Genomic DNA, 25587 nt, shown 5'->3' on the forward strand with positions numbered 1-25587 from the left:
TATAAGAGCCTTGGAACCTCTTTGAATTGTATATAATTGACTTCGAACCCCCTTACTCGAGATGGTTGTTGTTGTTGTTAAAGCTGTTTACTATTTGTCATCTCGGAGACCTTAATCTACTTCAATACAAGGCGATTCCTGTCTTGAGTGTTGCAAGAATGAATGAAGGAAAGGAAGGGGAAGTGTTGTGGAGGGAATATATGTGAGGACGGGAAGTGTTGTGGAGGGAATGTATGTGTTGTATGAGTCTTGAGTGTTGGGTAGGAAAGAAAGTAAGAAAGGGTTGCAGTGTGTTGTGCGTGTGTATATTTGAGTGTTGAGGTTGCAGGAAGAAAGGAAGGTAAGAAATAGTTGAGGATGGAAGGAAAGAGTTAGCGATGGAAGAAGGATGAAGGAAGAAAGGAAGGAAGAGAAAAAGTTGCAGTGTGCTGTGTGTGTGTGTCTGTGTGTGTCTGTGTGTGTGTGTGTGTGTGTGTGTGTGTGTGTGTGTGTGTGTGTGTGTGTGTGTGTGTGTGTGTGTGTGTGTGTGTGTGTGTGTGTGTGTGTGTTGTCTGAGTCATTCCTCGTGTAGGTGTTGAGTGTCATGATTAAAAAAGAGATCTTGCAATGGAGTATATACGATGGAAGTCTTTGTATAGAGGATATGAGGATGACCAGGTGAGGAGTAAGAAGAGAGAGAAGAAGAAAAAGAGAGAAGATGGTGACGAAAGATAAAGAATAAGAAGAGAGAAGAGAAAAGAAAAAGATAAAAGGAGAGGAAAGTGAAGAATAAGAAAGACGTGAGGAGTGTGGAATGATGAGAAATTATGAAGAATGAGTGTGTTAAAAAAGCCAAAGATTATTATGTTATTATTATTGTAATTATTATTATAAGCATTATTATTACTATCTTCATCTGTATTACTATTGTTACTATCTCTACTACTACTACTACTACTACTACTACTACTACTACTACTTCTGCTGCTTCTCCTCCTACTACTACTACTACTATTACTTATATTACTACTACTACTACTACTACTACTGCTGCAGCTACTACTACTACTACTACTACTACTACTATTACTACTACTATTACTGCTACTACTACTTTTGCTGCTACTACTCCTACTACTATACTACTACTACTACCTCTATTACAACTACTACTACTACTACTACTACTACTACTACTACTACTGCTGCTGTTGCTACTACTACTACTACTACTACTACTACTACTACCTCAATTACTACTACTACTACCAATACTACTACTACTACTACTACTACTACTACTACTACTACTACTACTACTACTACTACTACTACTACTACTACTTTTTTTTCTACTACAACATAAATGATACCTCCACCCATGTTTATTTTCCCGACACATAATCATGGAGGGCTCCATAGTTTGGAGGTCATTAGCCCCAACTATGTTCGCTAATGACTGTGACATCCAACCATATCGCTAATACTACCTGACACTAAATCACCTATCATCTATTACGTCTAGATCCCCCTTTCCTTCCCTACTCAAGTCACTCCCGACCCACCCTAATGTCACTCTCCACCACTGTGGCTTCATAGTCCATATTGGAGATGGTGGTGGCTTTTGGGCCAGAGTGTCTGGTGCCCCTGAGACATAGTATGGCCGACCTGAGCAGGGAGAACGAGAGGCGACACCTCATCCAGGCGACAACGTGGTTCCTTGGCTGATGCTTCTTTTCTGAGATTAGTTCCGCGAGGCGTGCGTAGAAGCATTGGGCCCTGGGACCCATCCCGCCGGATGTGGTGAAGACGAGGGGGGTGAAGCTGCCCTGATCCACATGTTGGATTCTTTCACCGTATGCCCTTGTCTTCCTGCTCGTTCCTGTGGTGGGCGGCCAGGGCAGCTCACGGTGACAGGCAGCCATCGGGTCGAATATGCGGATGTCCATGAACGCCCGCTGTCCGCGCACCCAGAATCCGCGGGCACTTACATCAACCCGTGCCTCCTGTGAGGTATTGGCTGTCCTGTACCGAAGGTGTTCGCCGTCCAGGGAAGCAGTGCCGGCTCGGTAGTGACGTCTTGGCATACCTCCCCGAGCATGCTGGCTGTCAGATCCCTCACTTCATCGTGTCGAATACAGACGAAGCCTTTTTTACATGTCATGGTGTGGGTGACATCATTTGGTGATCCACATGCACAGAGAAAAGGCAGTCCCTCAATCGGCAACCCATATCTCACAGCAAAGTCGTCGACAAATTAGTGTTTGTTGAGGCTGAAGCCCTGTCTGATTGGTAATGACGTTAGCCAGTTAGAGGCGCCTGCCTCCTGTGCTGTGTGTATTTTTCACCCATTTCTGTGGACAGGTGGTGTGTAAGACGGTCCAGCTCGTCTTTTGGGCCTGTTGCCTTTCTTCTGAGATTTTTCTTTTAATATCTCTTATTTCTGTTTGGTCTATCTCGCCTTCTGCCTCCTGAGCGATGATCCTGTTGATGAGTGACCTGGTAAGGCTGATGGAGTTTTGGTTCTCCTTATCTGCCAGCTTCTCAGGGTTGGTGATCCCCATCCCACCCAGTCTTGGGGGAAGTGCTAGCATATCCCTCTCCTCCTCCCCCAAAGCATGAGATTTCACCAGCGCCGGCAAGAATACATTCTTGACGGCATTTTCCAGTGGTCGGAGGAGTGGACTGATGCCGGGGATGGTGCGCATCAGAACGTCCACCGATGTTGATGCCGTGGGTGTACGCTGAATAGGCAGCGTGTGGCTCAGTCTTGGCAATGGCAGACAAAGCTTCTATTTCCTTCAGCCATTCAGCTACTTTGTCTCCCACGTACTCCTTCTTATATACCTCTGTCCCGATCACTGCACCTAAGTGTCGTTGTCCGTCCTTTGTCACAATGACGCCACTTCCTCTAAAAGTTTCTGCGGCATGGTCATAATGTTCAGGTTTGACAATAAGGACAGACTTGGTGGCGTTAGGGATGTATCCTATCTCAGGGCCGGCGGTGTTCACAGTGTCCCACCACCCTTTTAAGTCTGAGATTTTACCAGCACCTGAGAGGTCATCCGCATAAGCCACCTGTTTCACCCGTGTTTCTGCGAACGCGATTTCATTTTGGAGGACTGATAGGCCCAGGCCGTACATAGCCATGGCTATTGGGTCACCTTGTGTTGTTCCTCAGATGATGTTAACACTTTGAATTTTCCGCTGTGGCTATTTATATATATGTCGGTAGTTTTTGTATAGGTATTTTCGACATACATAGCTGCTTAGGCACTTGGTTTTAATGTTGTGTATCATAGTCTTTCCATTTATTGTGTTGAAGGCATTTTTGGCGTCAACAAGAAGCACTGCTTCGCACTCCACGTGGTCGAATATCTCCCGCATGGCATGGACTGCTGCTTCTCCTCCTGCCTGCTGCCCCGCACAAACTTGAGGTTTCCTGCTGCCATTTTCACATCTTCTTTGACGACAGCCATGATGCATTTGCCTACGATGCGCCGCAGGACTTCTCCGACTCCTATTGGCCTGCATCCCGGCCTCTTGTCCAGGGGAATGAGGCGGCATGCCGTCAGGGCGTCCACATAGTGGCAGCTGGAGGAGGCGAGTTTTGCCAGTGCTGCAACGGTGTTGCGCAAGTCACCAGCTGCATTGCCAAAGTTGACGCTGCTCAGCAAGCTTCGCCATCCCCCTGTGCATCAAGTCCTGAGGGCCCTGCGCTGCCACGAGTCTGAGGGCCTTCTTCCACACCATCTCTCCTGTTATCCTTTCGTATATAACTGGATTCGGTGGTTGGTGACATCCTGCCAGTCTCAGTCCCTTCAGGTCACTCGGTGGAGGATGTTTTTCCGTGAGTTGATTGATCGTGTCCCTGGTGAGTGGAAGCACACCCCGTGTGGAATTTTCTGACAAGGCTCGTGTTGCAGACGCAACGTTGCCTTGTCGCATTTTGTCTGCAAACTTCCGGGCCCTGTCTTCTGTGGAGGTGTTGTTTTGTTAGTCCGGGAGCCTCTCCTGTATGGCTCTGGCTTCTCCAAGGAGGGCATCTAACTCGTTAGTTTGCCACAAGGCAACTCGCCTTCTTAATGCCTCGATATTTTCGGCTTGTTTGGTCTTTGGGTGTGCTCTTTGGAGGAAGAGATGGGGGAGAGTGAATACAATTTTCAGGGATAGGGGCGCCAGTGGTGTGTTCTGGATGTAGTTATTTAACAGGGTGACAATTTCTTTGATGATAAATGTCGTGGCTCCACATCTGGGTGGTTCAAAAAGATTTCCTGTTCGCTAATGACTGTGGCATCCAACCATATTACTAATACTACCTGACACTAAATCACCTATCATCTATTACATCTAGATCCCCCTTACTACTACTACAACTACTACTACTTCTACTACTACTACTACTACTACTACTACTACTACTACTTTTTTTTTTTTTTTACTACTACGGGCCTCCATCTATTAGAGTTGCGTTGTGAGCGGTATATTTTCTCATATCCTTTCACAAAGCAATTCATTGGCCCCACCCCGCCAATGACTGTGGCCGACAACCATCTTTATTTAATATTACAAACTTTACTAAACATTTTATTTTTAAGCTAACAGAGCTTGTGGTTGATACGACTATCAACCACCGTCGCCTCAAAGTCCAGGTCAGCAATGCGGGTGGTTTTGGGTGCAGGTGACCTGGTTCCTCTCAGGCAGACCAAGGCTGACCTCAGGAGGGAGAAGGACAGCCTGCATCTCATCCAGGCGACCACACTGCTTCTTGGCTGTTGTTTCTTATCCGCCAGTGTTTCGGCGAGTCTTGCGTAGAAGCTCTGCGCCCTTGGTCCCATCCCTCCTGCCGTCGTGAATACTACCGGGGTGAAGGAGCCCTGGTCCACATTCTGTATTCTTTCTTCATATGCTCTGTTCTTCTCTTGTTCGTTTCTTCTGTGGGCTGCATCAAGGGTCAGGTCTCTGTGGCAATGGGCCATGGGATCAAAGATCCTTATGTCAAAATATGCCCTTTATCCACGAGTCCAAAACCCTCTGGCGCTAACATCCACTCGTGCTTCGTTCGAAACATTAGCGGTGCGTCTGGCGAGGTGTTCGCCTTGCAGAGGGAGCAGCATGGGTTCCACAGTCACGTCGTGGCAGACTTCTTTCAGCATCTGAGCTGTTACGTCTCTTACTTCATCATGTCTCGTGCAGACGAAACCTTCTCTCTTGCATGTCATGGCATGATTTTGGATGAAGGGTGAGCCACAGTTACACATGTTTGGGAGCCCATCCACTGGCCAGCCATACCTGAGGGCAAGGGCATCAGTAAATTCTTTTTTGTTTAAGTTGAAGCCTTTTGCCCTGATAGGTAGTGTGGTTAGCCAGTTTGAAGCGCCCACTTCCTGTGCAATATCTGTCCTCCTCCTTGTGTCTTCTGGGAGTTCTCTCATTATATCACTCAGAGTGTCTCTCTGTTTTCTTTCTCTGTTTTTGGAGATTTCATTCCTTAGTGACCTAATATCTTGAGGGTTGTCTTCTCCCCTTTCATTTTGATTGGTAATATATCCGGTCAAGGAGGCTGTGATTCGGATTGAGTTCCTGAATTCAGACTCAGCCAGATTTTGCGGGTTGGTGATGCCGAGCCCACCCATTCTTGGCGGCAACTCCAGCAATCTTCTCTCCTGGTCACTGGGACATCTCCCATTTGCTATCGCCGGTATGAAGGTGTTTCTGATAGCATCTTCCAGAGGTTCTAGTAACGGAGCAACATCAGGAACTGTCCTCATGAGGTAGTTCCATTTATGCTTGACACCGTACGTAAATGCTGCGTAGGCTGCCTGCGGTTCTGTTTTGGCGATCTCGCTCAGCCTCTGCAGTTCGGACTCCCAGCGCTTTACAGCTGTTTTCACATATTCGGTTCTGTATTCAACTGTTCCAATGACTGCCCCGAGGTGTCTTTCTCCAGTCACTGACAGTTTCACGTTACTGCCCTGGAATGTTGTTTTGGCCCGATCGTATGCCTCTGGTTTTACAATCACCACAGACTTCGTGGCGTTGGGATGGTACCCTATTTTAGGGCCGTGTTCATTGACGAGGTCCCACCATTTCCTGAGGTCTGCAGACTTTCCTACCCCGGTGAGGTCATCCGCATACGCCATCAGTTTGACGTTGGTGTTTTCATGGCGGATGATGTCCTGCAGCTTCATCATTCCCAGGGCAAACATTGCCATGGCCACTGGGTCCCCTGGTGGTGCCTCTGAGGATTGTATGGCCATCGGGTCTCCAAGTCGTTGGTCATTATGACTGCCAATGAACAGTCTGGCAGGTTCCTTGTATGTATTCTACTACTACTACTACTACTACTACTACTACTACTACTACTACTACTACTACTACTTATACTACTACTACTACTACTACTACTACCACCATTACCACCAGTACTACTACTACTACTACTACTACTACCACCAGTACTACTACTACTATTACTACTACTACCACTACCACCATTACCACGACTACCACTACTACCACCACTAACACTACCACCACTAACACTACCACCACTACCGCTACCACCACCACCACCACTACTATTACTACTACTACCACCACTACTACTACTACCACTACTACTACTATCATCAGTTTTCATTTTTCAACGCACAAAGGAATTTTTTCACACTTTGAACGGATTAAAATGAAGCATTCTCTCTCTCTCTTTATCTCTCCCAACACAGATTTTACCTCCTCCCTACCTTCCTCCCTCCCCACCCTCCCTCCTCCGTCCCTCCCTTCCCTATCTCTACCTCCCTCCCTACTTTCCCTCCCTCTCCCTCCTCCCTTCCCTCCCTTCCCTATCTCTCTACCTCCCTCAATAACTTCCCTCCCTCCAGAAGGCTTGCGTCATCTGAGGCAGTACACACACACACACACACACACACACACACACACACACACACACACACACACACACACACACACATACATACATACATACACATACACACACACACGCACACACACACACAGGGCCGGGAAAACACATTAAACACTTGAACCTACATAAATCCGGTTAAATTAAACTGCGCAGACACACACACACACACACACACACACACACACACACACACACACACACACACACACACACACACACACACACAGCTACACTATCCCTAATCCCCAACTGTTTCCCTCCTCCCTGCCTTCTTCCTCCTCCTCCTCCTTCTCCTCCTCCTCCCTTCCCTCCACTCTAAAATGACACATATAGACAAAAAAACCCTTCCGCATCCTTCCCTTTCCAACCCTCTCTTCCCTTCCTTCCTCCCTCCTCCCTTCCTACCAACCTAACTACCTAACTCTCCTCCTTTCCATTTTTTTCCTCCCTTCCTCTCTTCTCACATAAATACCTCCTTTTCTTCCTCTCCTCCCTTTCCTTCCTTTCCCTTCCTTCTCCCTTCCAATCAACCTACCTCTCCTCCTCCCTCCCTTCCCTCCCCATCCTTCACCTTCCTTCCTTCTTACCTACTTAAATACCTCCCTTTCCTTTTCTTCCTTCCCTCCCTTCAGTTCTCTTTCCCTTCCTTCCTTATGTACCTTTTCCTCACACCACACACCTCTAGACCTGATGGTAATGGTGAGGAGGAGGAGGAGGAGGAGGGGAGGAGGAGGGGAGGAGGAGGAGGAGGAGGTAGTGAAGGTGTTGGGTGTTGTGGTGATGGTCTGAACAATCATTTTCATTTATATAAAGTATATGATCTTTGTCCAATAAAAGAGAAAACTACATCCACCTGAGTTTCTATTACCTATAGGAACACCTGTCTATGTTACGGGAGTTGAGCACTGAGGCCACGCGTACTTATAGCCTCAGCCCACACCCTCTTTACACCCTAATTACACATCTACCTGAGTTCCCATTACCTGTGGATCATCTATTAAACACCTTCCTATATTACCAAGGGCTGAGGAGACGGACATCAGCACCGAGGCAACTGAGCAATGAGGCCACGCGCAGATATAGCCTCAGCCCACACCTTCTTGACACCCTAATTACACATCTACCTGAGTTCTCATTTCCAGTGGATCATCTGTTAACACCTTGCTATATGACCAAGGGCTGAGGAGGCGGAGATGAGCAATGAGGCAACGCGCACTTATAGCCTCTACCCACACCCTCTACACACCCTAATTGGATATCTACCTGAGTTCCCATTACCTGTGGATCATCTATTAAACACCTTCCTATATTACCAAGGGCTGAGGAGACGGAGATGAGCACTGAGGCCACGCGCATCTAAAGAGTAAGTCTACACCCTCTACACACCTTAATTGGACATCTACCTGAGTTCCCATAACCTGTGGATCATCTATTAAACACCTTCCTCTATTACCAAGGGCTGAGGAGACGGAGATGTGCACCGGGGCCAGGCGCACTTATAGCCTCAGCTCACACTCTCCACACGCTTTAATTGGACATCTACCTGAGTTCTCATTACCTGTCTATCATCTATTAACACCTTCCTATATTACCAGGGGCTGAGGAGGCTTAGAAGAGCACCGAACTGAATAAGGAGAAAAGAACAAACAGGAAAGAAAAGAAAACCAGAAAGAGGCAAGAAAAGGAAAGGGAAGAAAGGATAGGAAAGGAGAGGACACGAAATAAAAGAGGAAAAGGGAAAGGAAACGAAACGAAAGAGAGGAGAAGAAAAGAAGAACAAGGAAGGAAGGAAGGAAGGAAGGAAGGAAGGAAGGAAGGAAGGAAGGAAGGAAGGAAGGAAGGAAGGAAGGAAGGAAGGAAGGAAGGAAGGAAGGAAGGAAGGAAGGAAGGAACGATGAGTGAAGAGAGGCAGAAGAGAAAGAAGAAGAGGGAAAGAAAGGAGGAGGAGGAATGGAAAAGAAAACTGAAGAAAAACTAGAAAAAAAAACACAATAAATGAAGACAAGAAGAAACAGACAGAAATTGGAAGTAAAAAGTAAAAAAATAAATGATAAATCAGATATACCAACTCTCTCTCTCTCTCTCTCTCTCTCTCTCTCTCTCTCTCTCTCTCTCTCTCTCATCCTAGGGTAAGTTTCCAGATGTAATAATTGGTCTTTCTGTGGGGTAATTGGGTAAAGGGAAGAGTAAGGAGGAAAGAAAGAAGGAAAAAAGAAAGAAGGAGGAAAGGGAGAATAATGAGGGGAAAGGGAGGAAGGAGAGCAAGAAGGAAAGAAAGAGAGAAGGCAAGAATGAAAGGAGAGAGACACGAGAAAAAAAGGACACGATGGAAGGAGGAGAAAAGGAAAGAAGAGAAAGAGAAAGAGAAGAGAGAAAGAAGGAAGGAGAAGGAAAGGAAAAGAGAAGGCAAGAATGAAAGGAAAAAGAGAAAAAGAACAAGAGGGAAGGAGGAGAAATGAAAAAGAGAAAGAGAAAGAGAAGAGAGAAAGAAGGAAGGGTATAAGGAAAGGAAACAAATAAAGCAAGAATGAAAGTAAAAAAATAAAAAAATAACAAGAGGGAAGGAGGAGAAAAGGAAAAAGAGAAAGAAGGAAGAGAGAAAGAAGGAAGGGGAGAAGGGAAAAGAAAAAGAAGGAAGAGAGAGAGAGAGAGAGAGAGAGAGAGAGAGAGAGAGAGAGAGAGAGAGAGAGAGAGAGAGAGAGAGAGAGAGAGAGAGAGAGAGAGAGAGAGAGAGAGAGAGAGAGAGAGAGAGAGAGAGAGAGAGAGAGAGAGAGAGAGAGAGAGAGAGAGAGAGAGAGAGAGAGAGAAACTAACGAATATCATACCCATTGTGTTAGGCATCAAATTAGGACAGTCTGAGTTATGACCTTTCTACTCAAGAGTTATTTACTTCTCTATAATACACCACAGACAAATCTCTTCACATGTTCTCAAAGTATAAAGATAAAAAAGGAAGAAGAGAGAGTAGGGGAGATAAAAGGAAGAATAGGAGGAACAGGGAGAGAAAGAGAAGGAAAGGAGATAGAAAGAGAGAAGGAAAGGAGGAAGCGGGGAAGAGGAAGAAAGGGTGATAAAACGTATTTGAAGATGCATGAGCAGGAAGGGGCAAGAAAAATAACGTGAATAGAGTTAGAAGTGGAAGGGAACGAAAGTGGCATAGGAGAAAGAACGGTGGAAGAAGGAAAGAGAGGGACGAAGAAGTGGAAGAAAGGAAGAAATAGCGGGAAATAAAGGAAGAGAAGAGGAGATAAGGGAAGGGAGGCGTGGAGGAAAAAGAGAAGTGGAGGAAAGGAAAAGAAGAGAGAGAAGTAAAGAGAGGGAGTAAGAAGTGGAGACGAGGGAAGGAAGGCGTGGAAGAAAAAGAGAAGTGGAGGAAAGGAAGAAATAAGAGAGAAATAGAAGATGAGAGAAGAATGAAGAGAGGAAGTAAGAAGTGGAGATGAGGGAAGGGAGGCGTGGAGGAAAAAGGAAGTGGAGGAAAGGAAGAAAGAGAGTAAGAAGTGGCGATGAGTGAAGGAAGGCATGGGAAGAAAAAAAACAGCCATTTAAACCCCGCCATTTAGAGCACGTATCCTAACACACTAATTTAAACCAGACTACACATTTTTGCTTTCTTTAATTCTTTGACCTTTAAACGGAACAGAATCTGGCAACGCCCACCTACGCTCTCTCTCTCTCTTACTCACTCTTACTCACTCTCACACTCATTGAAGAGGAGGAGGGGACACGTACCCCATTACCGAGCACTCAAACGGTAGCTTATCTCCTCCTCCTCCTCCTCCTCTCCCTCTCCTCCTCCTCCTTCATTAAGCCCTCAGGACCCATCAATAGTGCGCCCTCCCCTTCAACGCCTCCTACGTGACTAAGCCTTCGCTCATTCCATACGAGACAACAGAACGCTTCTTCCTCCTCCTCCTCCTCCTCCTCCTCCTCCCACGATCTTTAGCGGAGGAGGCATCACTTTGGCCTCGTTCCCTTCCTGAGTTGATTCGGTGAGTCATAGTGGGTGAGTCTACCATGCTCCTTATTCCTGTCTACTCAGGTAGCTAATGCTTGTATTGTCCTTCAGGTGTTACATTCACTACCATCTTAGAATTCAGAGACCCTTAAACCACTTAAATGATCTATTGTTTTTGTTTACTTCTACTACAGCGTGGTAGACCTGTGGACCTCGAGTCTAACCGAACCACGCTGGGTTTGAAAGCCCTCCCCGAGTGTCTGAGGATTACCCATATGCTGCCTTGGTCTTCAGCCAACACTAACTTCAGCGACTTCGGTCAGAAGGAGCACCGGGGGGCAGCATGGGCCTGGCAAGAGTCACACATCACGGCAGCCAATATAAACAAAATTCGCTTGCGCCACGAACGGGCTGGGGCTGTTCAAGAGACCCTTGAAAAAAGCCTGCCGGCGCTACTACTACTAATACTAATACTACGACGACGACGACTACTGCTACTATTACTACTACTACTACTATTACTACAACTACTACTACTACTATTACTACTACTACTACTACTACTACTACTACTACTACTACTATTACCACTACCACGATATCATAAACTAGGAACGAGAGAGAGAGAGAGAGAGAGAGAGAGAGAGAGAGAGAGAGAGAGAGAGAGAGAGAGAGAGAGAGAGAGAGAGAGAGAGAGAGAGAGAGAGAGAGAGAGAGAGAGAGAGAGAGAGAGAGAGAGAGAGAGAGAGAGAGAGAGAGAGAGAGAGAGAGAGAGAGAGAGAGAGAGAGAGAGAGAGAGAGAGATAGAGAGAGAGAGAGAGAGAGAGAGAGAGAGAGAGAGAGAGAGAGAGAGAGAGAGAGAGAGAGAGAGAGAGAGAGAGAGAGAGATTTACATAGATTTACATAGAAAATCAGACCACACAGACCCCATGGTCCAGACTTGGTGGTCTGTGATTTTACATTAATCAGAAGACTCCAAAACGTTGCATTTCTACTCTAGTTGATATTAAGTTGAAGGAAGTGACGGTCGAGCTTATTTTTGAAGGAGTCAATCGTGTTACACTGGACCACTGATGGTGGAAGCTTATTCCATTCTCGCACTACAACGTTGGTGAAGAAAAATTTGGTGCAGTCTGAATTTACTTGTCTACATCTGAGTTTTACGCCATTGTTCCTCGTGCGCAAAGTGTCATCGATCATAAACAATGTTGATCTGTCTACATTCGTGAAACCATTAAGTATTTTAAAACATTCGATCAGTTTTCCTCGGAGGCGACGTTTCTCAAGAGAGAACATGTTAAGGGTAGAAAGCCTTTCTTCGTAGGATTTGTTGCGCAAGGAAGGATCATTTTCGTTGCCCGACGCTGAACACCTTCTAATTTAGCAATATCCTTTGCATGGTGGGGAGACCAAACTGTACCGCATATTCCAAGTGGGGTCTGACTAAACTGTTGTAGAGCGGAGTATTACATCTTTATTCTTGAATACAAAGTTTCTTTTAATGAAGCCCAACATTCTGTTCGCTTTATTTGCTGCATCGATGCATTGCTGTGAGAATTTGAGGTTTGACGCGATTTTGACCCCCAAGTCTTTGACGCATTGAACGCTTTTGAGTTTAACGCCGCGCATTTCGTATTCGAACTTCTTATTTCTCGTTCCAACTTGAAGGACCTGGCACTTGGCTACGTTAAAGGGCATTCCCATCTATCCGACCAAGTTGAAATTTTGTGCAAATCCTCTTGGAGGCTTTGCCTGTCTTCGTCAGTGAGAACCGAGATACCAATCTTTGTGTCGTCTGCAAATTTACTAATGCGGTTATTGAGTCCAACATCCACGTCGTTGATGTAAATAATGAAGAGCACTGGGCCAAGGACTGAGCCCTGAGGGACGCCACTAGTGACAGGCGCCCACTCTGGGTTAAATCCGTCAATCACTACTCTTGTTGTCTGTTGCTCAACCAATTCGCGATCCATTGGTTTACTTGACCGTCAATACCTATTTGCTTTAATTTGTAAAGTTTTTTATGTTGCTGGACTTTATCAAACGCTTTCTGAAATCAAGATAGACTACGTCCAGTGATTTGGTTACGTCATAAACAGTGAAGAGGACGTTATAAAGGTTAATAGGGTTGATAGGCAGGATCTTTTGTTTCGGAAGCCATGTTGTGAGTCCCCAATCAATGAGTGTCTTTCAAGGTAATTCACAATTTTGTCTCTAATTATTACCTCAAGTATCTTACCTAAAAAATAAGTTAGACTAATTGTCCTGTAATTACCTGGTACTTTTTGTCTCCTTTCTTGAAAATCGGTGTCACGTTAGCCTTTTTCCAATCTGAAGGGACGATGCCTTGTCGCAAGGACATATTGAATACGGTTGTGAGGGAGGAGGGTATTTCGCTCTTGTTTCTTTCAGCAGAGTTGATATACTTTGTCAGGTCCAGGACTTTTATTTGTTTTAAGTGAATGGAGAGCTTTAAGGACTTCATCGGTTGTTACTTCAAAATTAGGCAATGCATGCTCGAGATTTACAATAGTACTGGTGTTGGTGGTAGCGAGAGGAAGACTGTTAGTATTAAACACCGAGGAAAAGTAATTGTTTAAGAGGTTTGCAATGTGTTGGCTGTCAGTCACTAGTGCACCGTCGCTGTTTGTTAAAGGTCCAATACCACTTTTGATCGCCTTTCTGTTGTTTATGTAACTGAAGAAAGATTTCGGATTATTTTTACAGTTGGCTGCAATATTTTCTTCGTATCTACGCTTTGCCTGACCTACTAGTCTTTTTACTCGTCGCCTGGCATCATTATAAAGTCTAATGTTTTCGGGCGTGCTTTGTTCTTTCTTTAACCTGTAAAACAATTTTTTCTCATTGACTGATTGTTTAATTTCGCTATTAAACCACGGTGGGCTTTTATTAGTGTTAATTCGCTTTTCGCACAAGGGGACGAATGTGTTCTGCTGAGTGAGTAAGTGATTTTTAAGGCTAAGCCAGGCTTCCTCTACGTTGCCGTCATCTGATAGTTGTATTTCTGTTAGTTTTTGTCGGATTTCTACGAAGTTAGCTCTTGAAATTGGGCACCTTTACTTTATTTTCAGTCACTGATGATTGAGCTTTAATGTCGACGCGCACTAATTTATGATCGCAAGAACCGAGGTGTTCTCCTACCGTGACACTACTGACTAGGTTATCTTGGGTCGTTATAACAAGGTCGAGTATATTATTTTGTCGAGTTGGCTCAGAAACCATTTGGCTTAGATAATTTTCTTCTAGAAATTCGATCATTCTATGTGACTCGCCTTCTGTACCTGACAGTGTCGCCCAGTCGATATGGGGGAGGTTAAAGTCTCCTAGTATCAGTGAGTCGCTGTTATTAAGTGACTGCCTTAAGACGCTGTACATTTCAAGGTCGTCATCGAGTGATTGCCCGGGAGGTCTGTAGGTGACAGATATATTTAAATTGACTTTTGCAATGTTTACTCGCACGCACAAATGTTCAACGTTACTGTTTCCCGGTGTTTTGTCAGTGGGTTGCAAATAGCTTTTGACATAAAGAGAGAGAGAGAGAGAGAGAGAGAGAGAGAGAGAGAGAGAGAGAGAGAGAGAGAGAGAGAGAGAGAGAGAGAGAGAGAGAGAGAGAGAGAGAGAGAGAGAGAGAGAGAGAGAGAGAGAGAGAGAGGGAGAGAGAGAGAGAGAGAGAGAGAGAGAGAGAGAGAGAGAGAGAGAGAGAGAGAGAGAGAGAGAGAGAGAGAGAGAGAGAGAGAGAGAGAGAGAGAGAGAGAGAGAGAGAGAGAGAGAGAGAGAGAGAGAGAGAGAGAGAGAGGTGGTGTGTGTGTGTGTGTGTGTGTGTGTGTGTGTGTGTGTGTGTGTGTGTGTGTGTGTGTGTGTGTGTGTGTGTGTGTGTGTGTGTGTGTATTTGTAGTTCAATGCTAACAAGAGACAAATCCATCACCAAGGCTCCTGGAGGGCAAGGCGGGACGATCCAGTAGTTAACAAAGCCTCACGCCGCTGAACGCGTCATCTGTGAAAATTCAGAAGAAAAAACTACCCGAGAAATCGTATTGTTGCAGCAGCTAAATATTTGTAACTGTAAATATTTTCTACGCCTCCCTTCATTGCCAATAATCAATATAAGGGAAATATATTTGTGTGACATGTTATTATTCTTGTAAGATTAATAATACGAAGTTCTTGCTGGGCTTGTGGCAAGAATTTTCGGCCGAGTGGTTCATTGGGTAAGGTGGGCACGATGCGGCCAGTCCCAGCTCACGGCGGCTTCTCGGTGTGACGAGATGTGTGTTGCGGCGCCGGCAGGCTTAGGTGAAGGTGAGGGGATGAATTATGAGGGTTGGTGTGAGTAGGAGCTAGGAGCATGAGGGCGTGGGTGCGGGGTTGGCATGGGCGTAATACTTGTTGCAAACATTCGGCCAGGGATGAGGGAGTGGGTTGTGTGGGTTGGTGTTGGTGGCATGAGGGCGTGGGTGCGGGGTTGGCATGGGCGTAATACTGGTAGCAAACATTCGGCCAGGGATGAGGGAGTGGGTTGTGTGGGTTGATGTGGGTGGCAGGAGGAGCATGAGGGCGTGGGCGTGGGATGGGCGCACTACTTCCAGCAACATTTCGTCACCTGCATTACGTCCCATCGCCCCAGCGTTACACTCTCAGCCTTTTCTTTGAGCGTCCGCGCCAGTGGTCGGTGTAGCCAAGGCGGAACACGACGAGGAGAAGCCATCCCAGAAGAGGACAACGTTGATGACCTGCACGTTCCTGCTAAAGATTGTTCATTTACATTAAAATGACTCAGCAAAAACAAGTGAAGAAGTCTTGGTGCTGCGGGTGCTGGCTGGCTCTTCGCCAGGCGGAAGCGCCGCAGCCCCTCCGAGGAACCTGACGACATCGTCGAGGAAACCGAAAACGCGGGTGCCCAGGCCGATGCAGGGCAACAGGCCCTGGTCTGCCTGAAGAAGGCTGCTCAGCCTCTCGCAGTGGTGGAGGAGGAGATCCCCTCCGACACCCTGCTGGATGCTGATGGGGTGGGGAAGGGCGAAAAGGAGGCCACTGGCAGGAGGCGTCAGACTCTCATCATCACAATCCACTTGGTGAAGAGCGAGAAGGTCCAGACGCCAGTGGATGATACAACAGTCGCACAAAAAAGACTGCACGCATTGGAGAGCCATGGCAAGAGGGTTCAAACTCTCGTAATTACTCTGCACATGGTCAAGAGAGAGAAAATAAAGGAGGTATACGGTGAGCTCCCCTTAAAGCACCGAGGCACGGCTGGGGACGCTCCTTCCAGCAGGAGCAAGGCCGTTACCGGCCCACCGGAAAAGATGCCCCTTATCAGCAGCTTCAAACAGCGGGACGCATCTCAAACACCGGTCAAGAAAATGATCAGGTTCAACTTCCAAAACCTGAACACTTTCGTCAAAATTCGTGAGCTGTACTGTGCCTACGACTACTTCAAATATGGCTTCCCTCACTCCAGCATTCGTCCTGAGCTGAAAAGCTTAAAGGAGAGAGCAGTGGAGCCACAGGAAGAGCCAGCAAAGGAAGCAGTAAACAAACTGCCAGAGGCTAAGAAAACAGTTACAGAGGAAGCAACAGATTCAGCCAACAAAATCAATGAGCCACAACACCTCACAGGGATCCTCAAGAAAGGAAAGACGGCCAGCACCGCTCATAAATGTGTGCGCTTTAACTTCCAGAACCTGAACACTTTCGTCAAGGATCGTGAGCTGTACTGTGCCTACGACTACTTCCAGTATGGCTTCCCTCTCTCCAGCATTCGTCCTGAGCTGGAAAGCCTAAAGGAGAGAGCAGTGGAGCCACAGGAAGAGCCACCAAAGGAAGCAGTAAACAAACTGCCAGAGGCTCAGAAAACAGTAACAGAGGAAGCAACAGATGCAGACAACAAAATCAATGAGCCACAACATCTCACAGGGATCCTCAAGAAAGGAAAGACGGCCAGCACCGCTCATAAATGTGTGCGCTTTAATTTCCAGAACCTGAACACTTTCGTCAAGGATCGTGAACTGTACTGTGGCTACGACTACTTCAGGTATGGCTTCCCTCTCTCCAGCATTCGTCCTGAGCTGGAAAGGCGAAAGGAAAGAACAGTGAAGCCACAGAAAGGGTCAGCAAAGGACGCGGTAAAGAAACACAACACACTACACCAGCAAGCAGTTGGAGCAGCTCGCTGTGCACAAATGAATACCACTACTGAAGGGAAGTCTCCTAAAGGTATCCTGAAGAAAGAAAAGATGCCACGGTCCACCTGTCCAGGACACGTGCCCTTCAACCTTGGTAACCTCCGCGCCCCCGTTAAGGAACGTGAGGTGTACCGTGGCCACGACACCTTCAGATACGCCGCGCCGCTCCAAGTCACTCAGCCTCCCAACTTTACCTCGAGGCCTCACCAGCAGCCCGTTAGATCCGCCTCTAACTCGCTGCGTGGCGCACCTCGGCACCTCGAGAGGCCGGCACAGCGGAGCAACGACTCCTTCCAGCAAAACAGTGGCTGGTATGCTGCACACAACTACACCAACAGCCGCCACTCACAGCACCGCCAGCACAACGCCAGCAGCCACGTCCCGCCCAGATACGAAACAAGGCATTTCTACGAGGGACACACATCGGGGCACCAACTCCCGCAGCAGAAGTCGTGCCAAGAGAGGCGCAAAGCCGAGTGGTGGCGAGTTTCTGTGAGCACCGGGCGAGTACACAGCGTCGTGATCAAACTCAAATGTTCAGCGACGTACAGGTGACGTACATTCCGGTGCATTTCTCAACACCCGCTGAACAGTAACTGTCGCTGACTGGTGATAACAGAGACTGAGGAGTGCCAAGAAGCACCACAATCACACTGAGAGGAACGGCTCGCCAGCTGACTAAAATCACCATGCAGAGGAACGCATCCCATGGAACGGTGCCACTTCTACGGAACAAATTGTTCAAGAGTGTCGCATCTGTGGGGAGTGTTTGGACGCATGTGTGTGCTTACATTTCTTATCTTATATTTCAAATGAAAAAACAGAAAATATTGTCTTACAAAAAACCTTAGGTAGGGATAGTGGGGTCGTGTTGCACCTCAGAACAAGAAACGTTATGTAAGGAGTTGTCTGAACGACCACCTGTTTTAAAACTATATTTAAATGAAAGGTATTAGAATGCTCTTGCCAGTATGCTTCAGCTCAGTGTGATGACCTGAGTTTTATTTTGTCTCTCGTTCTCTGCGGAATGATTATAGCTTCCAGGTCTGAGACGCGTGCCCAGAGCGTGACGGAGGTGAGATCGGGATGGAGCCACACATTCCGCGTTATTCATTTATCATGGCAAACTCCCTGGTTCAGTCACGCTTGTTCGCGTGCTATCAACGATTGAGGCAGCTCACAGAAGGTGCCGGAGCCTTAGAACTTTTGCTAAAAATGGTCTTCACATTTATGCCAAGAATCGTGCCAAATCTGTTCTCCGACTTGCCAATAACTCCTTCATCAATAAATCAAAATATTGAAATTTTGCTAACAAAATTGTTTCCATTTACCTGAAAATAGCTCTCTCTCTCTCATCAAGTGCCGATGTCAACACACCAGTCTGGCTGTTCTAATTCTTCACTGACTGGATTTAATCAAAGTCGAACAAAATCAAATGAAAAATCATAAAAAATACGTCCACATGGTACACACTTATGTATCTTCGACCTTTTTATGCATGGAAAACACAGATAAAATTGACGAATTTTACGGGAAGTGGAGCCTGGCATCCCACACGCGGCTCTGCTGTGTGATTGGCTGTCAGGCCACGAGAAGGGCGGGGCGGAGGAGAGCTGTGCAAAAATGTGACACTAAAAGGAAAACGCGATCAGGCCACGGTGAATTATACACACACACACACACACACACACACACACACACACACACACACACAATGGAAGAATGGTAAGTGAAACACGGTACATCAAACCCGTACACTTGGACCCAAAATAAGCATTCCAATAACACTATCACGAACACTGCCGCTACCACCACTACTAATCACCCACCACTTGAATAACTACCATTAACACCATCATGGCAGGCACTTCAACCACAAGAACTACATATCCGCCCCCCTCCCTTCTTCCCGAAACTATCACCACTGCAGAAGAAGAGGAAGAGAATAGGAGGAAAATGATGAAAGCGGAATGCAAAATCGAAGGAAAAGTTTGTGAACAGGAAAAAAGAGAAGGAGAAATATGGAAATAATAAGTATGAGTAAGTGAGAGTTTTGAAGGAGTAACAGGAAGAAAAGAAGCAAAAGAAGAAGGACGAAGAAAAAAGAATGGAAAAAATATTAGATGAAGTAAAAACAAGACTTGCAAAAAGGAAACAAAAAGATGAACAAGAAAACGGAAGAAGGAAATGTAAGAAAAAATGTCAAGGAATTATAACTAAAAGAACGTAGAGGATACAAAAAGGAAGTTACGAAAGGCAATGAAGAATTAAAGCAAGGCAGAGTAGGGAGAAGGGATAAGAGGCGAAATAAGACTTAGAATATATGAAAAGTAAGAGGATATGAAAAGAAATAGAAAAAGTTGGAAGAAAACAGTAAAAAGGAGGAAAAAATAAACACGAATGGGAAAGAAGAGAAACAAAAGAGAGTATTTAAATGGGTAGAAATTGGGAAGATTAATATTATGAAAATGTAAAAACGCAGAAAAGCAAAACGAGGAAGTAGAAGTAAAAAAAATAATATAAAGAAATGAAATGACAGGAAGGAGGAAGATGAAAGGCAAAAACAATAAAATGGAAAGACAAAATCGACGATAAAAAGAGAGAAGAAAAAGGGTAAAAAAATATACGAATGAGGCTGAAAACAAGATATAAAGATGGATAAGTAAAAACACAAACGGGGAGGAGGAATAAGAGGAGGATATGAAGGAAAAGAATATGGGAGTTAAAGTTTAGTGAGATAATGAGGAATTGAAAGAGGGGTTGGAAAAAAGAAAAGATGTAGACCAAATTAAGAATGGATGGGAAAACAAACAGAAGAAAAAACAAGATTAAAAGGAAAATTTGGAGTAGGACAATGAGGAGGAAGTAGAACGTGAGGACTGGAAGGAAGTAGAAGAGGAAGAGGAAGAGGAAGTGACTGAAAGAGGAGGAAAAGAGGGACTGAAAAGAAAGACATGCGAAAGAAAAGCTTAAAGGCAACATTAACCCGGTAGCGGGGATCAGTTACTTAATGGTCCCTCTAAGGAAAAAATGAGAAAAAATCATCACCACATAAACCATTTCCTAATATATATCAAAGCATTTGTGATCAGTTTATGTATCATCTATTTTGGGAGGTCTATATCATGGAACAAATTTGGCTGTCGCTGCTACACGGTAAAGCCACAAATTTGTCCTGTCGCTGCTACCGGGTTAAGAAAGAAATGAGATGGAGGAAAAAAGATAAGATAGAAAGCAAAATTAGGAAGAGGAAAATGAGGCAGAAGAAGAAGAGAGGAGGATTAGAAGGAATTAGAAGAGGAAGAGGAAGAAGGAAAACGGAGACTCAAAAAGGGAAAATCAATGGGAAACAGTTTAATGAGCAGAATGTTATGCGAAGACCGTCAGAAAAAGCGAAACAATAAAATAAGGAGAAAAAGTAATAAAAGAGAAAAAGGAAAGGAAAAACATTGAATAGAAAAGAGGAAGATGAAAAGGAAAAAAGATGAAAACGTAGAATTAAAACTGGGAGAGAATGATCATAAGCAGGAGTAAATTAGAAGATGGGTGAGCGGAATAAAAGCAGACTAGACAAAAAAAGAAAAGAGAGAGAGAGAGAGAGAGAGAGAGAGAGAGAGAGAGAGAGAGAGAGAGAGAGAGAGAGAGAGAGAGAGAGAGAGAGAGAGAGAGAGAGAGAGAGAGAGAGAGAGAGAGAGAGAGAGAGAGAGAGAGAGAGAGAGAGAGAGAGAGAGAGAGAGAGAGAGAGAGAGAGAGAGAGAGAGAGAGAGAGAGAGAGAGAGAGAGAGAGAGTCAGCAGGTGGCAGTAAGAGGTGGTGTCAAGTGTGTGTGTGTGTGTGTGTGTGTGTGTGTGTGTGTGTGTGTGTGTGTGTGTGTAAGTAAGTAAGTAATGTTTATTGCCATAATATACACACATTGATATATACATATAAATATAATTATAATTCTGGCAACGAATCTAGCCTGTCAAGCCGAAGCTTCCCGACAGACTGTATATTTATTTCATTGCACTATTAATATCTTTCTAAAGGTTGCAGATAGCTCCCAACCATAAAGCTAAATACAAATATACAATAAATAACAACATTAACTATAATACCAGATGAAGTTATAATAGTTATATCTAAAATGTTAACTACAATAACAACTACAACAGCATCAACAATAATAATAATAATAACAATAATAATAATAATAATAATAATAATAATAATAATAATAATAATAATAATAATAACAATAATAAAAATAATATGGACAATAGTACTATGCAATTCACTGATTAGATTTAATAATGTAAATTTGTGTTCATGTTTCAGGAATAAATTATAATTTTAACCGTGATTGTTTTGGATTGCAAATAAGTGTTTTTACTGACTTTTAAATAGAGAGAAATTATTACTATTAAGGAGATTTTTATTTCTACTGGCAAAGAATTCCAAACTTGAGGTCCTGAGCATAAAATACTATTTCTGAAAAGAACTGTCCTGAACTGTGGAGAGATAAGGTTTATATTGTTCCTGCGCGTATTATGCAATGTATTAATAACTTGAAAAGGATGAGTTCCATGCATCAGTGCGAGGTTTTTATAAATAAATAATAGTAGAAAATAACAATGAATGTTTTAAAATTAAGAAATCTATGTGTGGAAAATACGTTATGTGGAATCAAACTTGTTCATATAAAACATACACCTAAATATCTTATTTTGAGAAACCTGAAGATTTTTAAGAAAGGAAGGCCACGTACACGCCCACACAGATACACAATAAATGAGATGCGGGTAACAAAGTGTATAATAAATACTGATAAGTGCTTCTTGTGTAAGGCTATTTCTTATTCGATACAGTATGCCACATATCCTAGATAGTTTATTTGCAACAGAATTAATTTGGTATTTCCAATTGATATTTTGATCTATGAAAACGCCCAAAAACTTAGTATAAGAAACTCGTTCAAGTACTTTTCCTTCAAGTGTTATAGGTGGCATGTTAGTAGTGACTGATCGGTTTTGAAAGATAATGTATTTTGTTTTAGTGATATTTAACCTTAACTTATTATGTTTAAGCCACATATTAATTGAATTGAGCTCATTATTAATGTTTATATGCAAACTATTTATATTTTTATCATCTAATAGTGTGTGTGTGTGTGTGTGTGTGTGTGAATATTTGTAGTTCAATGCTAACAAGAGACAAATCCATCACCAAGGCTCCTGGAGGGCAAGGCGAGACGATCCAGTAGTTAACAAAGCCTCACGCCGCTGAACGCGTCATCTGTGAAAATTCAGAAGAAAAAAACTACCCGAGAAATCGTATTGTAGCATTAGCTAAATATTTGAAACTGTAAATATTTTGTACGCCTACCTTCATTGCTAATAATCAATATAAGGGAAATATATTTGTGTGACATGTTATTATTCTTGTAAGATTAATAATACGAAGTTCTTGCTGGGCTTGTGGCAAGAATTTTCGGCCGAGTGGTTCATTGGGTAAGGTGGGCACGATGCGGCCAGTCCCAGCTCACGGCGGCTTCTCGGTGTGATGAGATGTGTGTTGCCGGCAGGTTTAGGTGAAGGTGAGGGGATGAATTATGAGGGTTGGTGTGAGTAGAAGGAGCTAGGAGCATGAGGGCGTGGGTGCGGGGTTGGCATGGGCGTAATACTGGTAGCAATCATTCTGCCAGGGATGAGGGAGTGGGTTGTGGGTTGGTTGTGGGTGGCATGAGGGCATGGGTGCGGGGTTGGCATGGGCGTAATACTGGTAGCAATCATTCTGCCAGGGATGAGGGAGTGGGTTGTGTGGGTTGGTGTGGGTGGCATGAGGGCGTGGGTGCGGGGTTGGCATGGGCGTAATACTGGTAGCAATCATTCGGCCAGGGATGAGGGAGTGGGTTGTGTGGGTTGGTGTGGGTGGCATGAGGAGCATGAGGGCGTGGGTGCGGGGTTGGCATGGGCGTAATACTTGTTGCAAACATTCGGCCAGGGATGAGGGAGTGGGTCGTGTGGGTTGGTGTGGGTGGCATGAGGGCATGGGTGCGGGGTTGGCATGGGCGTAATACTGGTAGCAATCATTCGGCCAGGGAAGAGGGAGTGGTTGTGGGTTGGTGTGGGTGTCAGGAGGAGCATGAGGGCGTGGGCGTGGGATGGGCGCACTACTCCCAGCAACATTTCGTCACCTGCATTACGTCCCATCGCCCCAACGTTACACTCTCAGCCTGTTCTTTGAGCGTCCCCGCCATTGGTCGGTGTAGCCAAGGCGGCACACGACGAGGAGAAGCCATCCCAGAAAAGGACAACGTTGGTAATCTTCACTTTCCTGCTAAAGATTGTTCATTTACATTAAAATGACTCAGCAAAAACAAGTGAAGAAGTCTTGGTGCTGCGGGTGCTTCGGCTGGCTCTTCGCCAGGCGGAAGCGCCGCAGCCCCTCCGAGGAACCTGACGACATCGTCGAGGAAACCGAAAACGCGGGTGCCCAGGCCGATGCAGGGCAACAGGCCCTGGTCTGCCTGAAGAAGGCTGCTCAGCCTCTCGCAGTGGTGGAGGAGGAGATCCCCTCCGACACCCTGCTGGATGCTGATGGGGTGGTGGGGAAGGGCGAAAAGGAGGCCACTGGCAGGAGGCGTCAGACTCTCATCATCACAATCCACTTGGTGAAGAGAGAGAAGGTCCACAAGCCAGTGGATGATACAACAGTCTCACAAAAAGACTGCACGCAATTGGAGAGCCATGGCAAGAGGGTTCACACTCTCGTAATTACTCTGCACATGGTCAAGAGAGAGAAAATAAAGGAGGTATACGATGAGCTCCCCTCCGGGCACCAAGGCACGGCTGGGGACGCCCTTCCAGCAGGAGCAAGGCTGTTACCAGCCCACCGGAAAAGATGCCCTTATCAGCAGCTTCAAACGGCGGAATGCATCTCAAACCCCGGTCAAGAAAATGATCAGGTTCAACTTCCAAAACCTGAACACTTTCGTCAAAATTCGTGAGCTGTACTGTGCCTACGACTACTGCAAGTATGGCTTCCCTCTCTCCAGCATTCGTCCTGAGCTGAAAAGCCTAAAGGAGAGAGCAGTGGAGCCACAGGAAGAGCCACCAAAGGAAGCAGTAAACAAACTTCCAGAGGCTCAGAAGACAGTAACAGAGGAAGCAACAGATTCAGCCAACAAAATCAATGAGCCACAACATCTCACAGGGATCCTCAAGAAAGGAAAGACGGCCAGCACCGCTCATAAATGTGTGCGCTTTAACTTCCAGAACCTGAACACTTTCGTCAAGGATCGTGAGCTGTACTGTGGCTACGACTACTTCAAGTATGGCTTCCGTCTCTCCACCATTCGTCCTGAGCTGGAAAGGCGAAAGGAAAGAACAGTGAAGCCACAGAAAGGGTCAGCAAAGGACGCGGTAAAGAAACACAACACACGACACCAGCAAACAGTTGGAGCAGCTCGCTGTGCACAAATGAATACCACTACTGAAGGGAAGTCTCCTAAAGGTATCCTGAAGAAAGAAAAGATGCCACGGTCCACCTGTCCAAGACACGTGCCCTTCAACCTTGGTAACCTCCGCGCCCCCGTTAAGGAACGTGAGGTGTACCGTGGCCACGACACCTTCAGATACGCCGCGCCGCTCCAAGTCACTCAGCCTCCCAACTTTACCTCGAGGCCTCACCAGCAGCCCGTTAGATCCGCCTCTAACTCGCTGCGTGGCGCACCTCGGCACTTCGAGAGGCCGACACAGCGGAGCAACGACTCCTTCCAGCAAAACAGTGGCTGGTATGCTGCACACAACTACACCAACAGCCGCCACTCACAGCACCGCCAGCACAACGCCAGCAGCCACGTCCCTCCCAGATACGAAACAAGGCATTTCTACGAGGGACAGACACATCGGGGCACCAACTCCCGCAGCAGAAGTCGTGCCAAGAGAGGCGCAAAGCCGAGTGGTGGCGAGTTTCTGTGAGCACCGGGCGAGTACACAGCGTCGTGATCAAACTCAAATGTTCAGCGACGTACAGGTGACGTACATTCCGGGTGCATTTCTCAACACCCGCTGAACAGTAACTGTCGCTGACTGGTGATAACAGAGACTGAGGAGTGCCAAGAAGCACCACAATCACACTGAGAGGAACGGCTCGCCAGCTGACTAAAATCACCATGCAGAGGAACGCATCCCATGGAACGGTGCCACTTCTACGGAACAAATTGTTCAAGAGTGTCGCATCTGTGGGGAGTGTTTGGACGCATGTGTGTGCTTACATTTCTTATCTTATATTTCAAATGAAAAAATAGAAAATATTGTCTTACAAAAAACCTTAGGCAGGGATAGTGGGGTCGTGTTGCACCTCAGAACAAGAAACGTTATGTAAGGAGTTGTCTGAACGACCACCTGTTTTAAAACTATATTTAAATGAAAGGTATTAGAATGCTCTTGCCAGTATGCTTCAGCTCAGTGTGATGACCTGAGTTCTATTTTGTCTCTCATTCTCTGCGGAATGATTATAGCTTCCAGGGCCCGTATC

At 45.6% G+C, this 25587-nt stretch overlaps 1 protein-coding gene across 2 annotated transcripts; it reads left to right on the forward strand.

Annotated features, from left to right (window-relative positions):
- The first annotated feature begins 16029 nt into the window (after positions 1-16029).
- LOC126994412 (uncharacterized) lies at positions 16030-25328 on the forward strand. 2 transcript variants are annotated; one of them, XM_050853723.1, is made up of 2 exons: positions 16030-16254; positions 24014-25328. In XM_050853723.1, the coding sequence occupies exons 1-2, from the start codon at positions 16073-16075 to the stop codon at positions 25026-25028; spliced, it is 1197 nt and encodes a 398-aa protein (XP_050709680.1). In that variant the 5' UTR covers positions 16030-16072; the 3' UTR covers positions 25029-25328. The 2 variants fall into 2 exon arrangements, with proteins under 2 accessions (XP_050709680.1, XP_050709679.1); XM_050853722.1 differs by having other exon boundaries at positions 16073-17099; positions 24562-25328.
- Positions 25329-25587: the final 259 nt, after the last annotated feature.

This window comes from Eriocheir sinensis, unplaced genomic scaffold (genome assembly GCF_024679095.1).
Source record: "Eriocheir sinensis breed Jianghai 21 unplaced genomic scaffold, ASM2467909v1 Scaffold79, whole genome shotgun sequence".
Taxonomy (NCBI): Eukaryota; Metazoa; Arthropoda; class Malacostraca; order Decapoda; family Varunidae; genus Eriocheir; species Eriocheir sinensis.